This window comes from Mauremys reevesii, linkage group 13 (genome assembly GCF_016161935.1).
Source record: "Mauremys reevesii isolate NIE-2019 linkage group 13, ASM1616193v1, whole genome shotgun sequence".
Lineage (NCBI taxonomy): Eukaryota > Metazoa > Chordata > Testudines > Geoemydidae > Mauremys > Mauremys reevesii.
In genome coordinates, this window is record NC_052635.1 from 30,370,264 (window position 1) to 30,381,423 (window position 11,160).

Sequence of the window (11,160 nt, forward strand, 5' to 3'; positions counted from 1 at the left end):
CATTTCTCTAAACTATTTTCAATATACATCTAACTGAGGTGCAGTAAAAACTGGTCTATATAGGTTTTTATATCATGCTCATCACCATAGTAACTGAACAACATGACTATACATCTGTCACTTGTTTGTTCTCTCATCCTCTCCCCAAAAGGAGAAACATGTGCAGTGGAGTGTCTTCTTTTGGTAGATTTTTCTATCTGTTGATATATGTTTATGCTGGAGAAGGCAAAGTGAAAAAAGTTAGCCTTGAACTTGGAACGGAAGGTGGTGAGGTTTATCATGGTCCTTGGTGTCTGAGCAAGTTCATTTCAGTATCTCCCACACAATGAATTTTATCCTTATTGTTGAGAGTTCCATTGTGCCAGAGGAGTGAAGCTGTCAACCACAGTCCTCATCCCAGAGCTTTAGACCATCTTGGACAATACTATATACTTTTTCATATATATATATAGATAGATAGATAGATAGATATTCATACATACACACACACACACACACACAGGCACATGGTATAGAAGTTTCATATTTTGCATGCTTAAAATTATGTTTTCATCCATTTACAAATAAGGTACAGCAACGATTTCCTATAATGCCATCACATCCATTCATTTCTCAAGAGTTATTGTGGATGCAATAAACTTGCAGGCATCAGGGAAGTAAACCAAACCGTGACTTATATCCATCTAATTCATGAAGTACAGTGATAGTGTCCAGATTATCTTAGACTGAGGTAAAGCACTACAATTGTTTCAAAGATGCAGGAAAAATAGGATAACATAGGAGCTTTGTTCCTAGATGAATTAAATGCAGCAAGGATTCTCACAAGACACGGTTCTGACCCTAAAATAGAGAAATCTTCAGGGCTTGGTGGAGACATAGCCAAGAAAGTCTCTGTATTTCACAGCACCACACAGTAAACACTGTATAAGCTGTTCCGAGATAAGCAAATTAGAAAGACAAAAAGAAATAAGATGTGTTTGCCCCTACACTCCAATATTATGGTTTTCTACAAAATCAAGGTATTTGGATAACCCTCTCACCCCAAAAATTAAATCAGCTCTTGCTTCAATGAACAAGAGGATCTGAATAAGAAATGTCCTTTGAGACAGAAGGGCTTAGAATAAATAAGTTTTAATTTCTTATAAAATTGTAAATAAATAAATAAAAATATAATTAACTTTTCTGAGGCTTTCAATTTTTTATCACCAACTTTTCTGCCAACATTAGTGTCTACTATAACTATTCCTAAATCTTGTCTCAAAACACAGTTGTCTGTCTCCACTGATATACTGTAATTCAAATAGACCAAATATGTTCCAGCTATCTTGATGGGGAAAAAAAAAAAACCCAAAAAACCCCCCAAAAAACCACCTTTTCCAGCATAAGTTTGTACATTGTCAGAGGTTTAGAATTCAACATTGTATTCAGTTATTGCAGTTTCAGAATTTCACACAGCACTTAACTGTTTAACTGGATGCCAGTTAGTAAGAATTTACAGTCCATACATTTTGCCAGAACTAGATATTGTTACTGGGCACAAGTGCAGTGTCAGTTTCATGGGTTCATCTTGAAAGAGACTACTGAGTTTACAAAAGTTGTCTGTCTCATGATTTTTTCAACATATCTTATTCAGGCACAGTATAGGATTAAAAAGAAGTGCCCAAGTATCAGAATGCAAGCTAACCTCAACTTTTATGTTTCTTCTAGTTAGCATCTTCCCCCTACACTACACTGAACTTCCAACAAGAGGTGCTAAGATGAAAAGGAGAACATTTAATTTCAGTTTTCAATGTGCAGCAATAATACAGTTCTTCAAGTTCTCCACTTAGGAGTAGGGAAGTATGTTTTTTTCCCCTCCTACACTTTGTGGGGTTACATGCCTCCCATTCTCACTATTCTAGTGCTACATATCTTTTGCTTGCCTCTCTGCCTTGATTTACAATTAATTTCTGTTTTTTACACTTCAGTAAGGAGGTGATGTTTTCTAGCTATAGCCTGTACATTAAAAACCAGGAAAATGAAAGGGTTACTGTGTGTAACGCCCAACAATTGAAATGGTCATTTTTATTCTCAACAATTTAATTCTTCTATTACTTATTTTATGTTCTACGTTTTAATATTTGGATTATGAATTATTTTTAAAAAGTTAGACAATTTACAACTACTTATGTTTTTTTATTCCCAATACTTTCAAGTGGGAATGCTGATTCTTTCTGTCTACTTGGTTCAAAATGAAGTCACTGCTAAAAAGTATCCTTAAAAATGCAGCTCCAAAGCCAACAGTCCCATTCACTGAATGGAGATACTGAAATAGCGGTAGGTATGTCTATAAAACAGTTTTGATTGTCTTTACTGTTTTATCTAGTAAAAAGCTTGTTTATATTAAGGCTCTGTCATCAAAAGAGACATTACATTTAAGCTAGAAAGATGTAGATTTTATTTCCAGACAGTGTCCCTTCAAGCATTTTAAATTTAAATGTTCCTCAATTTAAAACTGGTGTTTACACAACTCAGAGCTTAGATGTAGGTGTTCCAATGGCAAGCACTATATTCAAAATGCCACCTGCTTCAAAAAAGTTCTCTGTTGGAAAAAAAAACAAAAAAACCAACCAACCCACAGGTCTTCACAAAGTCAGCCATTACGTGTGTATGTTCTTGGACAAGTTTACATTCTGCACATTGTATAAGACACTCACCCTTCTCCCAGCTTCTCCAGTACATCAAATACTTCTTCTGGTTGCTTGGTCAAACTATCTTCATCTAATTTCTTCAGCTGCCTGTATATACAGAGATGTAGAAATGAAAGAGTTTAAGATTCTGTAATTCAGTTATTTCTGAGAACAGAACTTTAAGCAGGACTCATTTTAAACCATGCAACTCTGACAATTTGACAAAAATACATTTTATCTTAATATAAAATTTAGTCTGCTTGAGGAGTAAAATACAGTGGTTAGATGTAGAGTGAAGTAAACCGCATTTAGCACAATCAGACCTCCAGGTACTGCTATTTCTTACTACTACAAAAGGTCTGAGTCTTACAGGGGGGCAGCATTTTATCAAGCACAGATCTACATTTCCTCTCAGTGGCAGGAAACAGTTAGTAGTATGCGAATATATTCAGGATCATTTCCACACCATCTGAACATCATGCCTCCTATACTTATTGAACAAATCTTCAACAAGCTTGAAGTCTTGCGGCATAAGATTGTGTGGGCTCTTGGTACTAAACTAACATTTTATTAAATTTATGTTCATGCCCTTTTTTTCCCCCTTTTCTTTCTTTTTTTTTTTTTTGGTGCTTTGTGATGCACAAAGAAAAGGTTTGTTTTGGGGAGGTTTTTTTCTTGCTTATTTTTCACATTTGAAATTCAGATTTTGTACATCTTGGATGACTGGAGAACTGGTAGGATAATGGCATAAAAAACAACAACAACGAAACTGAAATCTCATTAACCAAGATAGAAAGTGATTTTTAGTCAGACTGCTTAAGTCTCCTATAGTTGAAACACTTAGGAGCAAGGTTGCCTTTGTTAAAGATTCCTATGCTCGTTCAATTTGAAGAAGAAGAAAAAAAACCCTCATTCATCACGAAGCAGCAAGAAAAGCACAAAGTTAGCCTTTGCAGGTTACCTTTAACATACGCTAACATAAGAAAGGCCGTACCAGGTCAGACCAAAGGTCCATCTAGCCCAGTATCTGTCTACCAACAGTGGCCAATGCCAGGTGCCCCAGAGGGAGTGAACCTAACAGGCAATGATCAAGAGATCACTCTCCTGCCATCCATCTCCATCCTCTGACGAACAGAGGCTAGGGACACCATTCTTACCCATCCTGGCTAATAGCCATTTATGGACTTAGCCACCATGAATTTATCCAGTCCCCTTTTAAACATCGTTATAGTCCTAGCCTTCACAACCTCCTCAGGTAAGGAGTTCCAGAAGTTGACTGTGCGCTGCGTGAAGAACTTCCTTTTATTTGTTTTAAACCTGCTGCCTATTAATTTCATTTGGTGACCCCTAGTTCTTGTATTATGGGAATAAGTAAATAACAACTTTTCCTTATCCACTTTCTCAACATCACTCATGATACAATCACTACAAGGTTCCAAACAGTCCTTAAGGACATAAGCTCTCAAACCCTATCCTTTACAATCCACTAAGTGACAAAGTGACAAGAAAGATACATTGCCTCCATTTGAACCCAAAAGAGCTCAGCTGTGGATCCAAAAGACAAGCATGATTCCTCGCTATCAGTCAATTTTGATTCCCACACTTGAGCCAGGTTAAGGATGAAGCACATGTGTATGCCTACAACTTATAAATAAATATCTGATGGCTTCTATGGGCTGGAGTTACTAAACATCAAGACAGCAAATACAGATTTTGTATTTGTGATACTAAGGTGGCTCATTAGAGGCTATTAAAAATGTAAAAGAAGTTTTGACTAAGATTTTGTAAACCAGGAATAGAAGCCACGCTCTGCTCATTTTCTATTATGTTTATATACAAAAGCAATATAGCAGAAGCAGTACACGCATGCGTTATGTACAATGGCTTCCTGAAATGAAGAAAATATTACAAACAAGCAGACTCAGGAAATGGCGAAATACTGAAAGTAAGTCACTAGCTTCTCTGCAAAGATAAGCACTGAACCAACAGAATGTTACTTGTTTGAAAGAAAGAAAAAAAAAATCAGTACATAGTCACCATATAAGTCACGATTTCCAAGCAGTGTGAAATGTGGAAATCTAAAGGACAGATACTATACTAAAAAAAGCATTTAATATGAGACCCAACCATTAAGTATCAAGATAGAATTTTAGAAAATCCAAGCACTACACAAGTTCATTAGAAGCCAACTTAACTTCTGTTTCTACTGACACCACCAGAATACTCAGATTCCGAACAAATTCAGAAATTCAAGTTTTATTTAATCATTAACTAAAAAGCTCTGAATCAATGATGAGTGAGCCGATTCATTTAGAATCGGTGTACATTTTTAGAGAGGGTTGAAGCCATAAAACCAGCATTACTGTATGGACATGAACACTCCAATCTGGGTCAAGTATAGTTAAACGTTTGCATAAAGAGTTATATAATAAATGCACACATTTCTACTAGTAGAAACGTTACTCCATCATTTAAAAAAAACAACTGCTAGCTACGCCACAGAACAAAGGAAGCTGCCTCTTCAGTTCATCATTCAAATATACCGTTAGAAGCAGCTGCAAGCTACCGATAGCATTTTGACAAACTGAAACTTCATTCAATTGAAGAGATGCCTCTAAAACATCCCCTATCTCGGGTTGCTCAAGTACAGCCTGCAGTGAAATGATAGGAAGGTAACAGCTTTAGTCAAAGGTTTCACTGAAATCCCAAGATATAACTGGTTTTCACACCCAACAGACATTGCTGTACCTGACACAAATAAGATAAAGAACACTGAGGGACATCAGTAACAGTATACATGGTTCTGTGCATAGCTGTTAAGAATAAACGTCTTGTCATCATTCTAATTAGTTTGCACTACAACTAACATTTTGACCATTTAATGGAAGAGCCATGAGTGCAAAGAACTAACATAATTTCACTTTTTGCCAAATAGACATGCAATAGTGACCTTTACTGATATACAACTTATTATTAAGGAGAGACGTTAGCAATTAAACATCTGAGTTTCCCTCCAAACCAATTAAAAAAGCAACCTGACAGCAGACTTGACATCTTAGTATAAAAGGTGGGGTTTCTTGTTTTGTTTTTTGAGTGCAAGACTTATGCTTCCATTTTTCAATAGAAAAGGTTTGAGTCATTTGTTTTTCCACAACTTGACAGGGTTTCCTCAAAGGGTGGAGGCCTGATTATGCTAAAGTCGTTTTCGTAAATTCCCTTCTCTGCAAGCCTGATTCCACTGTAAAACTAATCTAGTGGCAAAAACACAAAAACCAGTTAATGTTTTAATATTCCAGGTTTCTACTCTACTTCTCTTTAAAGCAATTTGATGCTCCTCATTCATTCAAAGTGTTGTCATTGGTTGTGTTCTTCTACAGCTAGTCTCCATCTCTCCCCCTCTTTTGTCCAAGGTCCTCAATCTTACAAATGGACATAAGAACACTGAAAAATTCTAAGAACATGTGGACCAAGCAGATCTAACCTAAAAGATAAAGCTGTGTGCAATCTCACAAGATATGTACATTAATGGAAACAGAAAGTTACCACAACAATCACCCGCAACGGCCACCACAAGTGTGACAGAATTGTTTCTAAGGTATTTTTAAAGTGCCTACCTTCTTGAGCTTTAAGTGCTTATTCTTAAAAGGTGATTACAGAACATTTCTTTGGGTCTCCCACTGTGTTTTTGGTTGTCTATTTAGATTGTAAATGCCTCAGGGCAAGACGACTACCTTCTGAATCTTCTACTGTCCTGAACATAGTCACAAGTTTAACATACCCTTTTGATGTTCATAAGGCAGATGCCTTATATAGCAGTATCATTGCTGAAAGACATGTGGCTTTTGTTTTCAAGATTTGGTGTCCTTAAACCCTGTCTGCCAGAAGCTGGGAATGGGCAACAGGAGATGGATCACTTGAGGATTAGCTGTTCTGTTCATTCCCTCTGTAGCACATGGCATTGACCACTGTCAGAAGACAGGATACTGGGCTAGATGGACCCAGTATGGCCATTTTTATGTTCTGCTTACCACACTTAGATTAAGTAGTTTGCAATTACTCCAGGTTGCATCTTTCTTGTGTAATATTTAACCTACTGAAAAATCTTGAAGTCCCTTAGCTTCATCCTATTCTTAGCTTTCTATGACTTGTGGTTTCACTAAGGTTCCTAAAATAATGCAATTACTAGCCTGAGCAAATTGCAAATGTGATGGAACGCATGTTTACTCTTAAATTTATCTAATCCCTCTTTAAGAAAAGGAAATTTGTGAGGGTATTTTATTAAAACACAAGGGCACTGAAGATTGGAAATTGTGCAGCTAAAATGTTGGCATCACATCAGTAGTGCTGGTTATTGCCACAACAAATTTGTAACCATAATGCAACCACACACAGCCTACTTGACAAAACAGACACCTCTTCCCACACATATGTAAGGAACAAACTCCTATACCTTGCCCTGGCCACTGCAAACTTTACCTTAGGAGCAAACATTAGAATTTACCACTCCACTATCAAATTCTTTTTCTTCTATCCCTAATGGATGCAAGGTTTATTACCCTGCCATGTATTTAATAATCCCGGCCCTTTATCATTTATCCACATAATTATTATACTTGGGCTCCATACATATTACATTTATTTCCCTTCAGTTGTTTTTTATCCCTTCTCGATGAATTTCTAACACTCCCACTGCAGTAGGGTCCACGCACCAATATTAGTGAAGATGTAGTGACACATGCTGCCTCAGGGGATTTTTAGCCTGCGGAGAAAAGTCCTGTGATGCTGGTTGCTATGTCACCCATCCCACAGCTCCCTGCTCTCCCTGGGAAAACGTGGTATATCTAAGGGATGACTCACTTACAAACCTGGGCTGATTTTAGAGGATTTAACCTTTCAGTGGGCAGGTTTTTTATTTACATTTCCCACAGCGCCAGCCCCCCATCTCCCTCCCCCACCTCCCAGAGACCAACCCATCCCACCTCATCCCCCCCAGCCTCCCACTGACCGACCCACCCCCATCCCCTCCACCTCCCACAGACAGACCCACACCTCTCCTCATCCCAACCCACCCACAGACCAACCCACACTTCCCCTCATCCCGACCCAACCCCTTCATCCCCCCCACAGACCGTCCCACCCTCATCCCCAGCCTCCCAGACCGACCCACACCTTCCCTGAACCCCCACAGACCGACCTACCCAGTCTCATCCCCCAGCCTCCCACGGACAACCCACCCTCCTTCACCCCCTCATCCCCCCACAGACCGACCCACCCTCTTGTCCCCCCACAGACCGACTCACAGCTCCCCATCCCGACCCACCCAGTCTCATCCCCACAGACCGACCCACCCCCACACAGACCGATCCACCAGCCTCCTACAGACCGACCGACCGACCCACCCTCCTTCATCCCCCAACCTCCCACAGACCTACCCACCCCCGCCGCCTCCCACAAACCGACCCAACCTCCTTCATCCTCCAACCTCCCATGACCCAACCCCTAGTCCCGGCACCCCAAGCCCAAGCCCCTCACCGGCGCGGGTTGCGCAGCTGCACGGTCTCCATGGCGCCCTAGAGCAGCAGGGCAGGGGGCGCGCTCATTCTTCCATGACTCCAGCCGCTCACTCCCGGCGCTTTTCCAAGGCCACTTCCGCTTCACTTCCGTCTCCTCTCTACACACCGGAAATAAGGGGCGGGGTCATCGTCACATGGTTTTACAGAAAGGGAGGTGCTGCCGCCTTCCGCGGCCGCAGGGGCGTGGTCCTTCCACTGGCTCCGCCCCTCCCCTCTCACGAGGAGGTGCGGGCAGTTTTCTTGCTCATCCCCCGGGCTGGCTCAGGGTCAGCCCCTAGGACAGGGCAGTGTATTGAGGGCTGGAGCAACAATTTCCCAGCAGCCCCACCGCAGCCACCTATTTTGCATACTAATTTACATATATTTAAATATTCAATAGGATGGGTATCATCCTGATTGTATTAGGCAGTCACTTTGAGGCCCCAAACCCGGGAGTATGGGTGCCAAAGCCCCTTGGTCTCTGCCCTAGGAACCACCCCCATCCCTTCAGGCTCTGCTCTGGGAGTTGGAAGTAGAGCCCAGCAGCCCTGTTTCCCAGCCCTCTGCTTTCCTACCCAGTCAATCTTCTGAATGTGCTCCAACCTATTATGGCTACTGGGGGACAGAGGACCTTAGCCTGCCCAAAGCTAATGGCCCTTAACCAGTGGGGAGGGGCCATTGAACCCAAGTAAATTTGGGAGACAACAAATGAAAAAAGGGGGACAGGAGTTATAGCTTAAAGGTTAAAAACCAGGGAACTGGAAGGGCAGCCTGAGCAGAGAACTCCCAACAGCACCCACTGCTCCTTAAAGGTGTCTAAGGAGTCAGTGGATGCTGCCCAGAAGACCTCTGCTCACAGGCATCACACAACAAGGGATCAGAAACAGGCCTCACAGTCTCAGAGCATCCCACCATCCAGCTTCCTCCTTCTGGTGTGATGGATGGCCACCTTAGCCAGTGCCAGGACAAAGTTGACAAGGAAGTCTCACGACTTTGTGGCCCCATGGATGGAGTGTGTGCATAAATGAGGAACTGTAGTACTTTCTGCAGTACTCCTCCCTAGGCAGTCATTTCCAATTATAGTAGAATACTAGCTCTGCTATAGTTAAGATTAAGATATTCATAGATTTTTAAAGCCAAAAGGAATCATTATTATCTAATCTGACCTGCATTACACAAAGAACCTCACCCAATAATTTCTGCATCAAGCCATAACTTCTGTCAGAGCTATAGCATCTCTATTAGAAAAGTAGCCAGTCTTGCTATAAAGATTTCAAGTGATGGAGAATTCACCACATTGTTCAAATTTTATTCACTATTCAAAATCATTCTGCAAATAGTCCTTGGTTTGTAGACTGCAGGGAGGGGGCTGGTGAGTGTTGAGCCTCAGGGGGCTGCAGCAAGGAAAATGGTTGGCACAGGCTGTAGGGGCCACGGAGAGGGGGCACTTCCATTGCATAATGATTACACTTGAGACTGAGGGGCTCCAGGAGCTGCAGCAAGGTAGTTCGTTGGCTTGAAGGGGCTGGTATGAATGAGCTGGTGGGTTTTGAAATCCACAAGGATTTGGCAAGGGGGTTGTTGGCGTTGAGCGCCAGGGGGATGCAGCGCAGGGCTAGTGGATGTTGGGCACCCATGGGATGAGGTGAAGGGGATGCTGGGTGTTGGGCACCAGGGTGTTGTGATGAAGGGACTGGTGGGCATTGGGCACCGGTGGGATGGGATGAAAGGGCTGGTGAGTGTTGGGCACCACAGGGATGTAGCAGGGGGTTGGTGGGTGCTGGGCACAAGGGGGAGGCAGCAAAGGGGCTGATGGGCATCAGGCACCAGGGGGATGATGCAAGGGGCTGGGGGTGTTGGGCTGTGGAGAGTGTGCAAATATGTATTGGGGTCCAAGGGACTACAGTGAGGGGGCAGAGGGTGCTGGGGAGCTGTGGTAAGGGGGTGGGAGGCATGGAGCTAGGGGTTCAGGGCGAGGGGTGACAGATATGGAGCTGGAGGCAGGGGCTCAGGGAAGCTGTGGGGTGAGGGGTGACAGCGCAGAGCTGGGGATCAGAGGCGCTGTGGGGCAAGGGGTGACAGTGCGGAGCTGGGGGTCAGGGGAGCTGTGCGGCGAGGGGTGACAGCGCGGAGCTTGGGGTCGGGGGAGCTGTGGGGCGCGGGGTGACAGCCCGGAGCTTGGGGTTGGGGGAGCTGTAGGGCGAGGGGTGACAGTGAGGAGCTGGGGGTCAGGGTAGCTGTGGGGCGAGGGGTGACAGCGCGGAGCTGGGGTCGGGGAGCTGTGGGCGCGGGGTGACAGCCCGGAGCTTGGGGTCGGGGGAGCTGTAGGGCGAGGGGTGACAGTGAGGAGCTGGGGGTCAGGGGAGCTGTGGGGCGAGGGGTGACAGCGCCGAGCTGGGGGTCGGGGGAGCTGTGGGGTGAGGGGTGACAGCCCGGAGCTTGGGGTCAGGGGAGCTGTGGGGCGAGGTGACAGTGCGGCGCGGGGGGTCAGGGGAGCTGTGGGGCGAGGGGTGACAGCGCCGAGCTGGGGGTCGGGGGAGCTGTGGGGTGAGGGGTGACAGTGAGGAGCTGGGGGTCAGGGGAGCTGTGGGGCGAGGGGTGACAGTGAGGAGCTTGGGGTCGGGGAAGCTGTGGGGTGAGGGGTGACAGCGCGGAGCTGGGGGTCGGGGGAGCTGGGGGGCGGGGGAGCTGTGGGGCGAGGGGTGACAATGAGGAGCTGGGGGTCAGGGAAGCTGTGGGGCGAGGGGTGACAGTGAGGAGCTGGGGGTCAGGGGAGCTTTGGGGTGACATGACAGCACAGTCTCTCTCCCAGTCCCCGCCCCCTCCCTTGAGGCCCGCCCTGTGCCGGGGAAGCGGAGCTCCCAGCTCGGGGGAGGCGCTGGAGGCGTGGCGCGGGCGTGGCCGGGGCCGGGGCGCAGCGGAGCCCGCCCTGTGCCGGC

The 11,160-nt window shown here is 44.6% G+C and overlaps 1 protein-coding gene across 2 annotated transcripts in view; it reads right to left on the reverse strand.

Moving 5' to 3' along the window:
* Positions 1–8,410, reverse strand: part of STK4 (serine/threonine kinase 4) — a 74,159-nt gene extending 65,749 nt beyond the window's left edge. For both annotated transcript variants that reach the window (XR_005587769.1, XM_039498189.1), the window contains exons 1-2: positions 8,202–8,410; positions 2,697–2,777 (exon numbers count right to left, since the gene is read on the reverse strand). Coding sequence is in view for 1 of the 2 variants with exons in the window: in XM_039498189.1 (XP_039354123.1) it covers positions 2,697–2,777; positions 8,202–8,233 (113 nt within the window). In the remaining variant the exon portion in view is untranslated. The remainder of the gene's footprint in view (positions 1–2,696; positions 2,778–8,201) is intronic.
* Between the last annotated feature and the right edge of the window lie 2,750 nt (positions 8,411–11,160).